The sequence below is a fragment of the Vulpes lagopus genome, chromosome 1 (assembly GCF_018345385.1).
Source record: "Vulpes lagopus strain Blue_001 chromosome 1, ASM1834538v1, whole genome shotgun sequence".
In the NCBI taxonomy this organism is placed as follows: domain Eukaryota; kingdom Metazoa; phylum Chordata; class Mammalia; order Carnivora; family Canidae; genus Vulpes; species Vulpes lagopus.
In genome coordinates this window covers 175,811,178-175,831,237 of record NC_054824.1, presented here as the reverse complement: position 1 = coordinate 175,831,237, position 20,060 = coordinate 175,811,178, and the positions used below count along the sequence as shown (strand labels likewise).

General features: G+C 38.1%; 1 protein-coding gene across 4 annotated transcripts in view; it reads left to right on the top strand.

Moving 5' to 3' along the window:
• DTL (denticleless E3 ubiquitin protein ligase homolog) overlaps positions 1-13,805 on the top strand; it is a 43,037-nt gene extending 29,232 nt beyond the window's left edge. For 2 of the 4 annotated variants that reach the window (XM_041769259.1, XM_041768989.1), the window contains exons 14-16: positions 8,732-9,564; positions 11,755-11,864; positions 11,967-13,805. In XM_041769259.1, coding sequence (XP_041625193.1) covers positions 8,732-9,564; positions 11,755-11,853 — 932 coding nt within the window. In that variant the 3' untranslated portion in view covers positions 11,854-11,864; positions 11,967-13,805. Of the gene's footprint in view, positions 1-8,731; positions 9,565-11,754; positions 11,865-11,941 lie in introns of all 4 variants that reach the window. The other 2 variants (XM_041769076.1, XM_041769170.1) reach the window with 2 other exon arrangements.
• Positions 13,806-20,060: the final 6,255 nt, after the last annotated feature.

Sequence of the window (20,060 nt, the reverse complement as noted above, 5' to 3'; positions counted from 1 at the left end):
CTGAACACAACTACGTTTAGCATCTACACGAGGTACTGGACTACAGTGGTGGATTTATTGTCAAGTATTTATTGAATATGTGCTAGGCATTGTTCTGAGTTGCTGGAGATTTAGCAAGAAACAAAAGAATCAAAAATCCTAAAGATGTAAACAAAGTTTACAGATTAGTATGAGAAGCAAAGAAACATGTTAAAGTAAGATAGGTACTATGTCAAGGAATAATAAGTACATAGGAAAAAAAAGGAACACTGGAAAATAAGGTGCCCAGGGGAACTCAATATTTAGATGATATTTGAGTAAGGGAAGTGAAATAGTGACCCAGGTGGACATTTTGAAGAACATTCCAAGCAGACAGAAAGCAAGTACAGAAGCTCTGAAGGCTTGACATGAAGGCTAGAGCAAGCTAAGGAGAGGGAAGAGAATAGTAGTGCAAAATGAGGTTCTTATATGACTTGGGCTTTTATTCTAACAGACAAAAAGCTATTGCAGGGTTTTAAATAGAGGAGTATCATGATCTGACTTTTCTTAACTTGATCGTTTTTACTCCTGTGTTGAAAACAAATTGTAAAGGGATCAGTATAAAAGCTGGAAGCTAATTTTGAAGTTATTTGAAATAATCTAGGAGGCAGTGATGGTGATATGGACAGAGGGGTAGCAAAAGATATGGTAATAAATCACCCAGGTTCTAGATATATTTACAAGGTAGTGTGGAATCAGATGTAGGATGTAAGGGAGAGCTACCAGGGATAACTTCAGAGTTTTAGGACCTGAAAAGCTAGAAGAATGGAATTGCCATTAACCAAGACAGGAATCACTGCAGAAGAAACAGGTTTGGGAGGGAATGCCAAAGTTCCTTTTGGATATATTGTTTGGTATGATTATTAGACATTCAAATGAAGATGTCAGAGAGGCAGCTAGATGTTTAATTCTGTAGTTCAGGGATGGAGCTATAACTTTGAGATTCACCATCATATAGGTGAAGGAAGTGATAGCTAAGAAAGGAGAAAAGGTATGGGATCTGAGCCTTGGACCACCCCAGTGTTTGGAGATTGGAGGAGTGAAGGAACAGACACAACCAGAGATAGAGAAAGACCGGGAGAGTATTGTATCCTGGAAGTTGAGTAAATAATGGAGAGGGGGATGAATTTGGTCAGATATTTTTAGCGTTCCATGTAAGACAAGGGCTAAAAATTGGTCTTTGGATTTGGCAGTGTGGGGATTATTTGATGACTTTAGTGAGAGCAGTTTTGGCAGACTATCAGTGTCTGATGGGTGTTCAGGATCAGAGAAGAGAACTCAGAGACTACATGTATAGAGGACTTTTTCAGGAAGTTTTGCCAGAAAGGAAAGGAGAGAAATGCGGTAGCTGAAGGAAGGAGCAGTGTTGAAGTTTTGTTTTAATAGGAATATAGCATTTTCTATGTGACTGGAAGGGTCCTATAAAGATGAGAAAACTTGATGCAGGGAAGTTTGCTGGAGCAGTATCCTCAAGTGTGAGAAGATGATAACAAATTCACATGTAGAAGGGTAGGTTTTTGCCAGGAGTGTGGAAAGTTAATCCATAGTAATTAGAGAAAAAGTAGAACGTACAAGCACAGTGAAGGTAGGTGGATAGATGGGATAATCAGATCTGTAGAAGTTGATAGCTTCTGTTTTCTTAGGTAGGAATCAGGATCATCAACAGAAAATAAGGATGAGGGAGGAGGTGGTCGAGATCTGAGGAGAGATAAGAAAGTCTAACATAGGCCTGCAGAGAAAAGAAGAGTAAATGGACCAGGGAAATATGGTTGTCAGGCAGGGGGTCAACTTTAGGCTAGTGGCTATGAATTAAAAGTGAGCAGTCAGCATGGTTGTGTGTCTGCTGCCCAGGTACAGGTACACTGTAGGTGGGGAGTTGCATTTAGCCAGGCATGTTGTCTAAATCCACAAAGGGCCAAGGGAATTGAGTGTAGATATGAGAAGTTGGCTATTATGACTGATAACAGGATTGAAACTGGGTGAGGAGAGAAGTGAGGATATAGTGGCACTGGGGAGACAGTGTCAAAGTGGGGAAGATGAATGAATTGAGAATCCCCTAGGGATGAAGGATTTTTGTAATTGGAATTTGGAATTGCTCACAAAAGTGAGCTGGAAAATAGATGGTGATTGAAATTGAGAAAATGGAGGATTTACAGGTTGGTAGTAATAAGGTCAAGGAATAAGGGGCTTGAGTGGGTGGAAGGACAGGCTGTGTAGAAGGCCACGAGAATGAGCAAGCAAGGTATTAGAAAGATCACGTATGTGGATTTTGTAATAACCATGAATTGACAGAGACAGTGTTGAAGGGTGGGAGAGTGCCTCAAGAGCAAAAATCTTCCAAGCACTGAGCCAGCCAGCCAGAAGCGTTTCTGATATTATCAATAAATATATATTAATAAGCTGGAAATTCAAGCTTAACAGCTCACGTTATGTTAGCCATCAAGACCTAAGGTAATGGGGAGTTGAAGATAAGTCTGCATATATGCTCATTTTTTCCAATGACGTACTTGCTTAGTCTCTTACAAGTTGTTATAACCAGATAGAACTGGACTCCAGAGGGGTCCTTTGTTCTAAGGCTACTTCAATAAAGACTTTGATGCCTTTATTTTTGGTTTTTGTTTTTTTCTCTTTAAAAAAAATTCTTTTTTATTAACATCATAGTTTAACAAGTCAACTAGTTCTACAGCAGTGAATAAGATAAATAGCAGTCCCCAGAGGCTCTGTCCCACAGTTCCCCTTTTTCAGGGATAGCCTTGTCAAATCTTTCAGCTGATTCTTTGATACATATGTCTATATCTCTAAGTAATATTTGTGCATTTCCATTTCTTTGTTGCAGTTCTCAACATTATCTGTTGACTTCTTAACTTTGTGAGATAAGGATTTAGCTCTCTGTGTCCCCACTACTACCAAACCTCTGTATACTCCATATTCCCGTATCTTCCCAATACAGCATTACAGTTTTGGTTTGATCAAGATTTAGGTTTTTCTTTCTATTCAGAATGGAGTTACACAGTAAACTGCTGTTACTTTTTACTTCCTCTACTTTTTTTTTCTTTTTTTTTTTTTTTAGCCTTGTGAAGATCTATTCACATACCACAAGTTCACCCATTAAAGTATACAGTGCAGTGTACTTTAGGATATTCAGTGTTAGGCAGTCATCAACACAATCTAATTCTAGAATTTTTCAACATCTAAAATGAGGGTTCTAATTTCTCTATATCCTTATCGGTGCTTCTTATTGTTTATCTTCTTAAGGATAGCCCTCCTAGTGAATATGAAGCGGTATCCCATTGTGGTTTAGATTTGAATTTCCCAATTTTAGTATATGTGCCGCCAAAGTGAACACTAGATTTGAATTCCCCTAATGGCTAATGATGTTGAGCACTTTTTCATGTGCTTATTTGCCATTTGTATATTTTCTTTGGAGAAATGCTTCTCCACATCCTTTGCCCTTCTTTTTAATTGAGCTATTTGTCTTTTTAATGTTGAATTTTAAGTGTTCTTTATATACTCGCTGTAAGTCCCTTGTTATAAGATTTGAAAATATTTTCTCTTATTCTGTAGGTTGTCTTTTTACTTGCTTAATGATGTCATTTGACTCAGTTTTTCTAATTTGCTGAAATCCAATTTATCTGTTTTTTCCTTTGTCATTTGCGCTTTTAATGTTCTATCTAATAAACCATTGCTTAACACAAGGTCACAAAGATTTACTCCTCTGTTTTATTCTAGGAGGTTTTTAGTTTTAAGGCTGTCTGGTCCATTTTGTTTATTTTTGTCTATGATGTGAGGTAAGGATCCAAATTCACTATGGATATCTAGCTTTCTCAGTATCATTTTTAAAAGAGACTATTCTTTACTCCATTAAATTGTTTTCATGCCCTTGCCAAAAATCAATTGACCATAAATGCAAGGGGTGATTTCTAGATTCTCATTTCTGTTCCATAGATGTATACATCTATCTTTATCCTGTTACCACATTGACTTGATTCCTGTAGCTCTGTAGTAGGTTTGGAAATTGGAAAGTCTGAGTCCCCCAGTTTTCTTCTTTTTTAAGATTATTTTGATTTTGACTATTCTTGGTCTCTTATATTTCCATACAGATTTAAAAACCAGCTTGTTAATTTCTGCAGAATTGTCCCCTGGGATTCTGATAGGGATTGCATCGAATCTATAGATCAGTTTGGGAAATATTGCCATCTTAATGATGCATTAAGTCTTGTGGTTCATGAACGTGGATATCTATTTGCTGCTTTTGTCTTTATATTTACTTATCTCTCACTAATTTTGGAAAAGGAAAAAGAAAAGAATCCTATGAGGAAAAAGCCATTAGTGTTCCCACCACTCACAAAAAGTTTTAATTAACATTTATTTTAAGTTACTTTTTGAGATTTTCCTCCTTTTTCACAGAGAGATTCTTTCTTTTTTTTTTTTTTCCGCAGAGAGATTCCTAACAGAGTTGTGTTATACTGTAAATACATTTGGATTTCTTGGGGATGTTTTCACTGAACATGATGTCTTAAGAACTTTCTATGTTACCTTTCAGCAAAATAATTAAAGTAGTCCAGTAGTAAATATTCCATAGTTTATCCAACTATTCTCTTATAATTGGAAACATTTTGTTTCCAATGTTTTGTGATTTTTTTTTCTGAATTTAGGGTTCCTCCATCCCGTTAAAATAGATTCCCAGAGGTGGCATTTCTATTTTAATTGGAGTAACATTCTAAGAGTATTAATGAAAAGTGAGTTGCTTAACTAAGTATTTTTAGTGTGCTACTAATTATTGTTAGTTTTGGAAGCCAGGTCACAAAAAAAGTTACACATGCTGACCATGTTTGAACCCAAATAATAGCAACAACAACATTTAGCCAGTATTGAGTATTGGCACAATCATTCTAAGGACCTATGTGATTATCTTCTTTAGTTCCCCAAACAACCAAAACTGAAGCTCAAAGAAGTTAAACTTGCCTAAGATCACACAGCCTTGAAGCTGTAGTAGAACCAGAGTTCAAACACTTGCAGTCTGGGTTTTTAAATCACATTCTTAGAAGCACTTTACAGTACTGTCTCCCTTAGAACCCAACACCGGAAGGCATAGTTCAAGACCCAACGTAGATTTCTCCGTTTCTGGGTGCTGCTAGAGTTACTCTGAAGACGTCTATAGACCAACCCCATGTGTGAATGCCAAAGGCTGGCACATTGGCTATTCAACCCATTATAACCCACCTTCCAGAAACAGATTGACTGCTGCTAATCACATTGCCATTTTGAAAATTATGGTCCTCTGTTTTCCCAGCTTTTTTAAGCCTTAATTGCTACCCAACCCTTCATTGCTGTCCTGAGCTTCATGTCTTCTCTTCTGGCCTTTTTAAAAACACACCAGCCATAAGGCTTTAAATCCAAGGCATAGCCCCCTTTCCCTATGCCCTACTTTTCCCAGCCAGCACCTGCTCTATCACTTACTATTATTTCACTATTTCAGCCAGCAATCTCAGCACTGTCAAGGTGAATGGTTGGTTCTTAACCCCAGCTGTACATTATAACCAGTGGTGAAGCTTTTTAAAAGTTTCTGCGTCCGCAGAGGTTTGTTCAGTAGGTCTGGGATGGGGGCCAAGTACTTGTATTTTTATAAAACTCAAGTAATTCTGGTTTGTAGCCAGGATTGAGAACTTCTGGTCTAGGCATTATTGACTGACAAAGATGATTGTCCTTATCTTAAAGAGAAGGAAACCTTACCTGTTCTATCTCATGTGCTGGCTGTAGTCTTACCAGTCAGCAGAATACTTAGAGTCTGTTTTTTGATGCCTGGAACCTCACCATCATCCCTCTCAGCAGTAATGACATTTAACAAAAAATTGTTTAATAATTCCTTGATGGGTACTACAGGGGCACTAGACCTAAAAATGAGTAAATCATCATTACCTGCCCACTAGGTGCTCACAGTCTAGTCCAAGAGGCAGATACAAAAGCTTTGGTACATTTATAAGCATTATTCCTAGCTGTATAAACAAAAGGAACCTACTTCCTGTGGGAGAGCAGGAAAGAAGTTTGTGAATTCTTCACAATGAAAGAAGCTTGTGGATTCTTCACAATGAAGTTAACGATGTCATCGGAGCCTGATACATGAGAATTTTTGCCTGGCCAAGAAAGGGCAGGCTTGGCAAGAAAGTCACATGAACAAAAACAGAAATGTGACAGTGTGCAGCTTTTTCAGGAAGCAGTGAGTAGTCTCCGGTAACAGGATCCTAAAGTAGCAGAGTACATGATATGACTGAAAAGGTAGAGTGAGGCCAGATGGCAAACCCTTATACAGAGAGACGCTCCAAAGTGACTGATATTGGTAAGCTATCTGTAATTCCTCAAAGGAACTGACTTTCAGGAAGCTTTTAGGACAGTAATGTAGTCTACGCTACCGTGTCATCTGATCTCATGCAATGCTTAGGGTCAGTGGAGATTCAGTAGATGATGTGCTGGAGGGCATGTTGTATTAAGTCAATGGATCAATATAGTGGTATACTGTATAGCTGTTAAAAAGAATGCAGGGCATCTAATGTACTTGTAGAGATACAGAGAAAAAGATAACACTTTTAAGAGAAAAGAGTAAATGGCAGAATGTGTTTGTGGTGTATGTGTGTAATACATTGGTGGGTTTTTAAGGTATGATATACTTTTGTGTATGCTATTAGGCATATAGAATATTGTGGGATGCACAAGAACACAAGTAAAACGAGAAGATTCGAAAGAGGACTTTTTACTTTTCACCTTATTCCCCTCTGTAACTGTTTGAATTTTTTTTACCATGAACTATTATTATCTTAATCTAGTTACTGTTTTTTTTTTTTTAAGTTTTAAATTTGGCCCAGAGTTTTATTACTCTTCAAAGTTAACAAAATCTTCTCTTTGAACCCCCATGATCCACTCCTTCCTTCACTTTAACATCCTAAAGGAAAAATGCCCTAGCTTTCCACCACATCAGATCCCTTGCTGACCTTTAATAAACACTTCAGATGTCTGCCACTCAAGTATCAGAAACTTAGATATCTGCTTGGCCCAGTTCCAGCTGTCCCTGACCCAGCTTTTCCTTCTTCCCTAATCCTGCCTTAGAACCTGCATGTTCTAAGACCCATACTATTTTAGGGCTTTCTGCTTTAACTGTACCCTTCAGGCCACTTTAACGGAACTGATTACTATAGGATAGGGGCTGTGCAGTGACTGTTGACCTGCACTGAGTGAAACAACGGGAAAGTTTCTGTCTTCTGAAATAATAACTAATCAAGTTCTAGAACATGAGTACAAGAACTATGATCAGGTGCTCAGCGACAGGTCCCTGTCACTAACTTCCTTAGGGTTTTCCACGAATGATCTTTGTTGAAGGAGTGGTATCACTTTGGCCATTTCTAATCATATGGTTGACCGGAAATTTTAGGCAAAAATCCATTTGTAGAATTTCTCTGTCTCAAGGCAAAGCTGCTTGATTAGTGAAAAGCACAGGATAGAACATACAGGGTGACTAAATGCCTGAAATTAGTGCTTGTTAATCTGTATTCTAGCTAAAAGAAGAGATTGTATTTTTATGTCAGCTCATCCTAAATTCAATTGCATATAAATGCAATTCAATAATTAAACTGAATTAAATATCAGAGTTATAATTCAAAGAGTTTGTGACTTAGAAATAAACTGATGGCCTTTCCTTGTTATTGGAGACAGGAACACTATTTCAGAAATCTAAAAAGCTCAGAAGGAAAGTAAGAAAATACAGAGTTGTCTTTGGTGGGGCCCAAGGGGAAAGAAGCATGAGGTTAATATGAATTTGCCTCAGGTACTTGCCATTGCTTATAAATAAGAAACAGGACACATAGAGAAGAGTTCTATCCACTGATTTGCTTTACTGCGAGCAAGCAGTTAGTTTCTGAAATGTTCTTTGGTATCCTTTGGCTTGTGGAAGATGGCCATTTGTAAATTAAGGTGGAAAACCAAGTGAGGCCTAATAACCTTAACAAGTAATTTATTTCTTGTGGAGATGAAAAGCTCTCCATTTATCAGATGGGAAACTGAAGCAGAGGAGGTAGAGAGTTGTGTTCAAGTCAATAGTAAGTGATTGTGCCAAATTTTAGACCATACACTTCTGTTTGGGAGCCACTGTGCAGTGCCTCTCTGCCCTAGCATTACTCAAAAGTATTATCAGGAATCCTAATGACAACTTTGCTTATGAAAACAAAATATATTAATAACCTTGAATGTCTTACTGTTACCTAAGAATACTTGTTAGCTATTAAAAATGACAATATAAGTCTATATTAATGTGAGAAATGTTCATGATCTACTTGAAGCATGTTACTAAATAGTATACAAATTATGGTCTTATTTTCATATAGAAAAAAATTAAGGTGTATAATGTATATATTACATGCACAAGTATAGAAAAATGCTAAAAGTGATTTACCGCGATACTTTGAAATTTTTCTTTTAATTTTTCTGTATTTTCTAGATTTTTGTAAGTATGTTTTACAACAGTAGTTAGGAGGCTGTTAGGAAAGGGGAAGGAAAATGCTGCAAGGGTGTGGTAAGAATCCAGTGATTTGTGTAATCTACTCACTGGGAAATCCATCCCTATATGAGTAAGTTAGCTCTAATTTTCCTTGAGAATTCAGGAGTTTTCTATGACTTTCACTTCTGATTTTTGTGACCCTCTGTTTTATTTTGTTTTTTTCCCCAGTAACAGTGACAAATAGCCAGAGTACTCCTGCCAAAGCCCCCAGAGTAAAGAGTAGTCCATCCATTTCCTCCCCATCATCAGCAGCTTGTGCGCCAAGCTGTGCAGGAGACCTCCCTCTTCCTTCAAATACTCCCACATTCTCTATTAAAACCCCTCCTGCCAAATCTCGGTCTCCCATCAGCAGAAGAGGCTCTGTTTCCTCTGTCTCTCCAAAACCACCCTCATCTTTCAAGATGTCCATTAGAAACTGGATGACCCGAACACCATCCTCGTCACCACCCATCACTCCACCGGCTTCTGAGACCAAGATCACATCTCCAAGAAAAGCCCTTATTCCTGTGAGTCTGAAATCATCCCAAGCAGTGGCTTGCTCAGAGTCTAGAAATCGAGTAAAGAGGAGGCTAGACTCAAGTTGTCTGGAGAGTGTGAAACAGAAGTGTGTGAAGAGTTGCAACTGTGTGACTGAGCTTGATGACCCAGTTGAAAAGCTACATTTGGATTTGTGCTGCCTTGCTGGTAACCAGGAAGACCTTGGTAAGGACTCTCTAGTTCCTACCAAACCAAGCAAGATTGAAGGAGCTAGTATGAGTATTTCAGAGCCTCCTTCTCCTGCCAGTCCTTATGCTTCAGAAAGCTGTGGAACACTACCTCTTCCTTTGGGATCTTGTGGAGAAGGGTCTGAGGTGGTAGGCAAAGAGAATAGCTCCCCAGAGAATAAAAACTGGTTATTGGCCATGGCAGCCAAACGGAAGGCTGAGAATTCATCTCCACGAAGTCCATCCTCCCAGACCCCCAATTCCAGGAGACAGAGCGGAAAGACTTCTCCAGGTCCGGTAAGTCAGCTGTAGTGGGAAGATATGTTTCGTAACTAGAAAGGGGCCAGTGAGAAGATACATGCCCTAACTTGAAGAGGTCAGGCACAAGTCCCTTCTCAGAAGTCAGGATGCGGGATCCCTGGGTGGCGCAGCGGTTTGGCGCCTGCCTTTGGCCCAGGGCGCGATCCTGGAGACTCCGGATCGAGTCCCACATTGGGCTCCCGGTGCATGGAGCCTGCTTCTCCCTCTGCCTGTGTCTCTGCCTCTCTCTCTCTCTCTCTGTGTGTGTGACTATCATAAATTAAAAAAATAAAAAATAAAAAGAAGTCAGGATGCTTTCTTTCCTTCTTTCTTTTTTTTTTCTTTTTTTTTTTTTAATAAACATATTTATATACCTAGGGTTGCCAGATTTAGCACATAAAAATTCAGGACAAATATTGCATGGGACATATTTCTACTAAAAATTCCTTATACTAAAAAGTTATTTGTTTGAAATTCAAATGTATCTGGGTGTTGCTGTGTTTTATTATCTAGCAACCCTATTTGCTCCCATTAAAATGCCTTCTGTCAAGGTCCAGGGGTGCCTAGGTGTCTCAGTCCATGAGGCTTCTGACTCTTGATTTCAGCTCAGTCATGATCTCAGGGTTGTGAGATCGAGCCCAGGTCAGGCTCCAAGCTTGGTGGGGAGTCTGCTCCTCTTCCTCTGCCCCTCCCCACTTGCCCTGGTGCGTCCTCTCACTTTCTGTCTCTCTCTCTCTCTCTCTCAATCTCTCTCTCTGAAATAAATACATCTTTTTAAAAAATTCCTTTTGTTACGGTCCATACCCCTCAGCCTTGTTGCCTAATTCCTCATGGCCTTCATCATCCTCTAGTATATCAATTCAATGATATCTTCCTCTTTGTTTAACATTATTCCCTCCCCACCCCACCCCTGCCTTTCTTTTTATTTTCCCCACCAACCCTCAGCCCCTGGCAACAACTTTTTATAGATTCCCTCCCCTTTTTATAGATAAAGCTGACATTCATGGGCAAGTTGCCAACATCCATAAATAGATTTCCAGTTTGTAATTATAGTTTATGATTATTTAAAATATAGTGAAACTTATATACTTACAAAGCAATTTAAATGCAGAATCCTTCCAGATTTTCATGATTTTCCCCAGGCTTTCTTTTACAATCATCTTACACCAATATTTTTGGCAATTCACTTATATCTATACTTTTTAAACATTCAGCTTGGTCTCACTTAACTTTTTTGGACTCCTTTCGTTGACCGGCATAATATTTAAGTTAATTTCAAAAACATGTTTTGCTGGCAAAAATAGGTTTGTGAACTTTAGAAAGCAAGTGACTCATTATTAAGTGGTGGAGGGGGAAGTAGCTGTGAGCATTGGGTGAGTATGGGCACCCGTCAAAAGAAGTAGAAAGCTTCAGGTAATCAGTTTGCAAGCTAAGGTGAGATGGGTTAAGGAAGGTTCTGCTGTGCTTCATAGTAGCTCTTGCTCTGTGTTAAGGAGAAGGTGGTAGAATGATTAAAATCCAATCCAAGAATCTAAAAGGCAGAAGGTGGGTAACATCAGGCCAGTTCTAGTTTAGTAAGTGTTCATATCCCCCTCCTACTATCATGAAGCCATGAATTATCCCATAATTGTAGGGAAAATAAATTAGAAATATTTTAAGGATTACTTTGAACACAAACTCCCAACCAAGACCTTACTACAGAACATGAAAAAAAGAAAAGAAAAGAAAACCCAAATATAAGGAGTCTTTCTTTTCTTCTCTCAAAATTATCACTGTATCTGTTTTTGCCCCTAACCAAAATTCTTATTTTTTTTTGTAGAGGAATGAGTCTCAGCTGTGTGTTAGCAGAAAAATAACTTCAATGAATAATTGTTTTCACTAATGTGTAAATTTTAAAGGCTTTTAAAAATAAGTGTGCTGGCCTCATATATTTCTGGTTTTATAATTTCAGTCTTTGAAGCTAAAGTTTCTTTAAAAGAATTTTCTTATGTGCATGATGATAGTAGATTTCTTCAGAAAAGAGTAACAGCTGCCATTTGAATCGCTATCCTATTTGTAAATTTGGAGTGGTGATTTACTCCTTTACTCCCTTATTTCAAAGAGGAGGATTATTATAACCTTTGATTCCTCGTAGGAGGTTTAACTTTATCTTAGAAAATCTCTGAAGTCTACACTTTCTTTTTCTAGGTCACTATTACTCCCAGCTCCATGAGGAAAATCTGTACATACTTCCATAGAAAATCCCAAGATGACTACTGCAGTCCTGAACAGTCAACAGAATTATAGATCTAATCTGAGTGAGTTAACTGAACTTTGGCCCATTAAAACAAGACAAAAAATGCAACAGAGTGATTCTATAACTCTGATGTTTAAGAAAGTTACCGTTTTTTCATTTTCAGAGAAAATCCATTCAACTCTGAAGTTTACCTACTCTGGTTCTTCTACCATAGCTTATATGCAGCTTCCTCGGGATGAATGCTGTGTTTAAATTCCATAAAGTAAGTTTGTCACTCTGTAACTTTTTGAACAAGTAGTCTTCACTTTTTAAACTATGCCTCTTCCCTACAATAATGACATCCCAGCTCATAGAGGCAAAAAGCAAGACTTGTCTCTTGCTATTCTGAGACCGTAGGTGCACAGTGGAAAGTATCTGCTGGTCATGGCAGGGGGCCTGTCTGTGAAGGCCAATTGCTGAAGAAGTCTTCTGCTGAGGAGCCCTAAATCTGTGCTGCCTCAAACAAATATAGTTTCATTTAAAGTTTATATAATCTTTTCACTACACTTTTGGATTTTATTTTGTTTTGTTTTTTTAGCATATGTAAAAATGTGACCAGATAAGTACATTTATCTTGATTCAGTGTTCAGTGTTAAAAATACAGTCTCTTAAGTTAAAATCATCTTTATTTTAAGAGCAGTTGATCAATGTCAACCCCTTTGGAGAAACTAGGAGAACAACACTAGAAACCTTTACTTGTCTTTTTTCCCCAAAATATATCTCCCATTTGAGACTTAAGGTTCTTCTCTTTTTACTAAGCAATTTATTATGGTACCAACCCAACATCATGTTCTATAAGAGGTTACAATTTTTGCCATTTACTAGACAAAGATACTCATAAAATCAGTAGTCAGACATTAAAGTTGGGGTTTGAATTCAACTTGAATTCAGTTCTCTAGGGGCTGCAACTTTTTAAGAATATAAGTCATCAGATTTTAAGAAAAAAATAATGATATCTTATTGATACTTTTATAAAAGAACATAACTCTGAACTAAAAATCCAGAACCCAAAAAACAATTCTTGACTTTAATTTGATTTTTTTGGATTCTCTTCATATACATGAAAAATAACCCACTAGCATAGCCCTGAGCTGAAAAGTCATGGAAATTTCTCTAAATATCTAATATAGAAGGTGTTTAGATTGATTCTAAGTTAATAATGTGTAAAATGTCTTGAACATCTTCTCTTTAATCACCAGTTACATATCAATCATCTTGAAATGAACTGTTGTTTTTTATTTTTCCCCTTTATAACCTCATAGACACAGCTTCATGTACCTTCTATGTACTGTGTCTTTGGGAGGGAATCCCCTAGTGATCATGAAACTTGATTTATTTTATGCATATCCCTGAGGAATATGTAGATTTTATTCATATTTTTGTCATAATTTAAAAATCTGTTTTTAATGACAAATTTTAATTCCTTTGATTACTGTAAGTTAAGCTTGTACCAACCAGAACTATGTGTGTGGATTAAAAATGGATTCTCTATGGTTTTATCCAAGGAGAAAAATAAATAAAGAGAAACCACAAAATTGTTGTTTTTGATACAAAGCACTCTATAGCATTAACTGAATATTTAGAAACTCTACTTATAATTAGTGTTTGATTTTTTTTTTTTTTTAATGATAGGCTGTGGAAAGATGTTATTTAATGACCATATCTTCTAATAATGCTACCTATCTTTTTGCTTTGAAAGCCAATGAGGGGAGAAAAAAGGATAACTAAAGTAGATCAGTATATTCTTTGTATCCTTGAACATCTAACAGCTCTACTGAGTAAAATTGGGGTAAATGTGGCTGACAGAAACTGTGTTGAGAGTTTACCGGCTGTAACATGTCCCACTTGGAAAACTGGTACCTCAAATGGGTGCCAAAGGTCAAATGTAATGAGATAATAATTATCCCTGCCTCTGTCAGTGTCAGACTTTGAGCTGATCCTGAATAATAAAGCTTTTTACCTTATCTGATATCCTTTTCTGAGCTTTTTGCATTAACCTAGAAAGCAGTTGACACTAAAGAACTATAGTAGTAATCAAGAATCCTTTCTACTTGCTCAGTGAATAAAATTTGTTTATTCCCAAGGATATGATCGGTTCAGGCTGAAAGAGGTTTTAATAAAATACGTCTTGCTTGGTCAGACCTTGAGTGTTTAAGATGGCTTGCATTACTTGATGAAGTAGGGTGGAGTGATGTAGTTCTTTTTCTAAACAAGTATTTCCAGCCCAAGCTTTTCCATTTGAATACACTCCAAGCATTATTGCTACAGTGCTGTATTAGAGTTTCCTTTGGCTGTTTCAACACGGGCCCTTAATTTACTTTTGTGAGGGTTGACTAATTAGTCCTTTAAAATGTTTCCTTTAATCTGGGTACACATCTAACTGATGATAAATCAAAACCATCTGTAGCTACCCCTGTCAGACTGACAGAGGGAGAGTTCAGCTTACCACCCCATCTCCAGCCCTAAGAGCCTAAAACTTCACTAAGACTTTTGGAACACCCGTATAAGAATCATTTTTAAAAATCTCAACTGTGCAATATGGACGTCTGGAGATAACTTTTTAAAGTTTGTGTGTGTGTGTGTGTGTTGCTTTACCCCCCAGCTTCAAATTAGCCTATGGCCATGACCTTGTATAGGTCATATATCAGGTCAACACATGCTTTTTGAGACCTATCATAGCAGATTAAACTGCTGCTCTCAGGTCTGTTTTTCTGCTTTTCCTAGTCCCAGGAGGGTCTGGACTTCCTTTCATACTGCTCTGAGTCTCATAGAATCCTTTCCACAACTAGGCAGTGTGCACAGCATTTTAAAGATGTGCATTAGAAGAGAGACTGAGGATGTTGTGCTGGAGAAACTGAGCTATTGTCCTTCTTATGGCAATTACAGAGCTGACTTGGGGGCCCAGTGAGCTCTTGCTCATCAAGTCTCACTACTTCTCAACAGGTCTTCATAGGAGATCCTTTGGCTGCCCAGGTCTGGATAATGCCACATCATGAAATAACCAGTCACTCATTAAATTCTTGGGAATTATGGAAAAGCCTATGAATTAGCTCTTTAGGTACTGGTTGAAAGTTACAGGGAGGCCAGACATAACATTACATTGGACATGAGGTACGTCTACTGCTTTATGAGATCTGATGCTAGGAGTACAAGTACAAATTGTTATAAGGGACGCGTTTTTTCTGTCTAAAGTGGTAGAAAAACCTGTTTTACTTCTGAGCTATGTTTGAGTACCTGCTAAAAAAGCACAGTGGTCGTTAGGAAACAGTGTAGGGTAAAGTCAGCCTTTTCAAAAAATCACCTGAGCATATTAAGCAGCTTGTTCAGATCAGTAGGCTCACAGCAAGCACATAGTACACAAATAAGAAGTATTATATTATTAAAGAACAGGCTTGTTCCATCCCCAAAGCTTATCCCTCCCATTTCCCGGCTAAACCAAGAAAGAGGACTTCAAGGATATATAACCAGGTTCTTTATTTTGAATTTCAAAGGTTTAGTATTCCATTTATACTTCATTTCTCTTTAATTTCCTTAACTTGCCATATGCCCCTTCCTGTTTTGACATTCTAAATAATTTGCATTCAAGTCATTTTGTGAACTATGAATAGCACATTTCAAAATACCTTTGATTAGAAGGTTTTCAATTCAGTCAACATTTTATTCATCACCTGGGTGCCAGTCCCTGTGTGAAGCACCTGGTCTGCAGAGTTCTTCTCTTTATTTTTCCGTTGTCAAAGGAGTCACTTTATCTGTGGCACTTTAGTGGGTAAAGTCAGCATTTAAGAGAAACAGGCAAAGATCAGATTTTCAAGTCCTTTGAGTGAAGTTGTTTGTGAGCAGCTATTAATGTAGCAAGTGCTGTCTAGATGCAATGCAGACTCTTCCCTCCAAGAACTTCATTCAGCAACTGCCTAGGGCACCCGAACTTTTCAAAGTAAAATGCTTTTCTCATGCATGTTTTTATTATTTTCTTTATGAATTATTCTATTGTGTATAATAGTTAAGAACATGATCTCTATAACCAAACTGCCTAGCTTTGAATCTAAGCCCTGGCTGTGTGACCTTGGGTGATTTCTTTAACCTACCTGTGAATCAACTTTCTCATTTATAAAATGGGGTTGCATGGTTATCGTATGAATATAGGTCTTAGGATGGTGCCTGGCACATAATAGCTAATGTTAATTGGACAGTTACCATTAGCTGTTATTCTCAAGATAGGGAGAGCAGGAATTTTATCCTTCATTTGATAAATGGACATGAAGGTTTTAACTATTCAGTTCTAACTCATTCTTGTTCAGTTCTAACTCATTCTTGTTCATTCCTGTTCAGTCCCTTTAGAGCCATGGTCTTCAGAGGTATGGGAACTAAGTAAGAATCACCTGGGAAGCTTTTTTTTTTTTCTTTATGTTGCCTGAGCCTCCCAGTCCTAGCACTTTTCTGAAGGAGCAAGTAGACCTCTAGAAAAACAAAACAAAACAAAACAACTCTAGTTCCACAGGTGTTTGAGAGTCGTGATTTTTACCCACCAAGTACACATGAAAATTACAGAGGTTATTTCATATGTGGTCTCAGCCAGGGTGCAAAGAGGCTCTAATTTGCAAATCTGTCTCCTAGATTCCTAAGCAAGCCAAAGCATTTAACTCACACAGAGCCCACACTTCTATTTCCTGACTGCTGCCCTCCTCTCCTCCACCAGCTCTGCTATATTGTTTAATGTGTGCTCACCTCTAGGGAGGAAGCTGCAACTGGCCGGCCTTAGGTGCCAGCTCTTGATCACTTGTTAGGCTGTTGTGTTCCATGGCCAGTGAGTAGGCATGTAAGAGAGGAAGCTCAGAGCAAGCCATGTTGCTCTCTTAGTAGCTCTGATTTTGCAGGATGCAAGATTCAAACATTTGGTTGAGGAGTAATGTTGTAGACTCTAGATTCTTTTTTCTCACTTAATGAGCTTCTTCCCTGGGCTTCTTTTGATACCAATAATACCTGTTGCCAGGGTCACATCAGTGTCAAAATACCAGCCATGAAGGTTTCTTTCACGTTATGGTGGACAAACCCAACATTGGTGTTTCATTTAGCATCCAAGCACCAAATTATGCTGCCACTGTTGTTGTTCAAGGCCCTGGTTTCCAAATATGCAGAAATTTAGAGAATGTGGTATTCTCTTATTAGAAGTTGGCACCTGCACCTATGCAAACAGTCCACCATGCTCAGCCCCCTTATGGTTGGTGCCAAAATTATCAATTCAAATGAAAATGTTAAGGGCTGCTTTGTTTTTTTTTTCCTGTTATCAGCCTATTCACTTTTCAAATCATAGTGTAGAAGTATAGTTATTATACAAATCATCCCTTCCCCCAGCAATATACTACAAGATAATACATGTTACCGAAATAGTGAGCTCTAAATAAGCCATCTGGCCTTGCTGTGTTGACATGAAGTTAACGAATATTGTCATACCACATCATTCAATAATCATTCAGAACCACTCTTCCCCTTTTTAATATCTCTTCCACCTTTTGTCTATAACCTACCATGTACTCATAATTTTCTAAGAGTTATTTAATAGGAAACTATGTAATAGGGCTTATTAAGTATAACTGAAATAATAGTGGTACAGGAACTGAAATAATTAAAATCCAGTAGTCATTGTTGTCTCTGTAATGGTCATTCTTTTTTTTTTTTTTTTAAGATTTTATTTATTTATTCATGAGAGACACAGAGAGAACACAGGCAGAGGAATGAGAAGCAGGCTTCCATGCAGGAGCCCCATGTGGGACTCAGTCCTAGAATTCCGGAGGCAAAGGCAGACGCCCAACCTCTGAGCCACCCGGACGTCCCTGTAATGGTCATTATTTGACCCACCAGTTAATGTCAAGTTAGAGATGCTGCTTCCTCAAAAGCCTTATTGAATTTAGATAGCTTTATGTAGGAGTAAGAGACTCGGAATCCAAAAATCCATATATTCACAAGGGTTGACTAGCAAACAAGTAGAAGTGAACATTAATAACTTCAGGGTAGGGGTAGGAAGGAGGGTGGTTATGTTAGACATTTCTCAGCTCCCTAATTAGGCAATTAGGTACTGGCCTTGAAGTGTAGAACCTGTAATTAAGTTTCTAGCTTTGGAAAACTATATCCTAAAACCAAGAGATGTAAGCAACAAAGTCTGGAATTACACATGGAGAGTCTGGAGGATAAGGAAAATTAGAATGTGTTTTTTTGATGATTAGGAATGGTTTCTGTTATAGCCAACTCTCCTATACAATAAATTGCACAAGGAGAGGATGCCATTTAGAGCAGCTTGTTAATTTGAGTTACCCTATAGTGTCCTCTTACCTTTGTGTTTACTTTGACAGTATTTCTAGTCCCATTCACTTTCTCCTTTTTCATGTTATGTTGCCAACTGAACTCAGTTGAATAGTGCTTAAAGCTAGGGTTGTGGATTTGATTCCTAAATGGGCCAGTTCACTTCACTCTGTTCTGTGGCCATTGGCAGTATCTTACTTACCTATTCTAGCCAGCTGCTCCAAAAAGAGAAGTGGAAAAGTGTTTAGGCTCTATATAAATGCTAGAGACAAACTCATTGTATGTATCTTTATTAGACAACCTGAAGGCATTTTGAAAGCCTGTCATTCCTTATTCTCCCTAAAGACCAAGTTAATAAACCTCTTTTGATCAAACTTGTAGGTTGTTTGATGTAATGTACACAATAACCCTGTATCCATCTATGGGTGGATATAATTTGTTATCCACATTTTGAGAGACCGGAAACTAAAGCACAAAGAAGTAATTAGCCCAAGGATACATAGCCAGCAGCTTGTGGATTTGGTCTGACTCAAAGCCCACAGTCTTAATTCCCATACTATAATGCCTCAGAGAAAGAAACTTGTCCCTGGCCTTCCATTACTCAAATATATGCTCTCTATTTTGCACACATTCGAACAAGAAGAACTCTCAAAATGTCCCAAATACATTTCTTCTCTGAGTAATAAATGAAATGATACTACTTCTTGGAGAGGACACCATTGTAAACTACCAGAGGAAGGTGATATACAGGGCTAGAAGCTAGAATCAGTACTGATAATGTGTGTTATAGAAACATAAGATTAACAAACATGATTGAAAGAGAAACAGGAATAAAGGTACAGAAGTTAAAATTCTTCAGAAAAGAGGGATGTCTGGGTAGCTCAGCTGTTGAGCCTCTGCCTTTGGCTCAGGATGTGATCCTGGAGTTCCTGGATTGAGTCCCACATTGGGCTCCCTGCATGGAGCCTGCTTCACCCTCTGCCTATATCTCTGCCTCTCTCTTTCTGTGTCTCTCGTGAATATATAAATAAAATCTTAAAAAAAAGTTCTTCAGAAAAGAAAAAGAGAAAGGCTTGCTCACTAATGTAGGGGAAAGAATGGAGATGACACTATATATACCCTGTGACCAGGTGATTCCACCCCTGCGCCCTAAGGATGCTTGCATGTGCTGGGCACAAGAAAGGTGGTCAGAGCAGCATTGTTTATACTGGCCAAAGGCTGGAAACAACCCAAATATCCATCTACAGTAGAATGGGTAAACTGGGATGCTCGTGGTAGACACTCTTAACCATGAAATGAAAAAGAATAAACTAGCTACACAGAACATGAATGAATGTTAGAATGGTGAGCAAAAGAGGCAAGAAACGAGGGGATGCATGCAGGATGATTCTCTTCATATCAGATGTTAACAAAAAATGCAAATCTGAGGCAAATCATTAAGCACAATAAATTAAGATAGTGGATCCCTCTGGAAGGCTGTACTTGGGAAGTAGCACAGCAAGGACTTCCTAGGTTATGGCAAGGTTCTCTCTTCCTCCGCTTGGTAGTTACATGGGTATTTGCTTTATAATTATGTCTTACATTTGTGTTTTATGCATGTTTCTGTTTTATGATTCATATTTGTAAAAGTTTTCAAAAAGGAATAAAGATCAGATAGTTCTCTAGAGAAGATTCTTCTCTCCAGAAGAATCAGAAGTTCTCTAATAGGCAAGACGTGGGGATGGGGAAATTCTAGATAGTTTTGATAATAACAGTTGATTCAAGTGGAGTGAGGTACTCGGCAAGTCTGTGGGCTCTTTTTAATACTTTCTAAGGAAACTCCTCTGTTCCCTCAACACAGAAGGATGAACTGGCTTGCATCCACATATACTGTCAGGATTTACTGAAAAGGCAAGAACTGAGCCTTCAGCAAACCATGTAA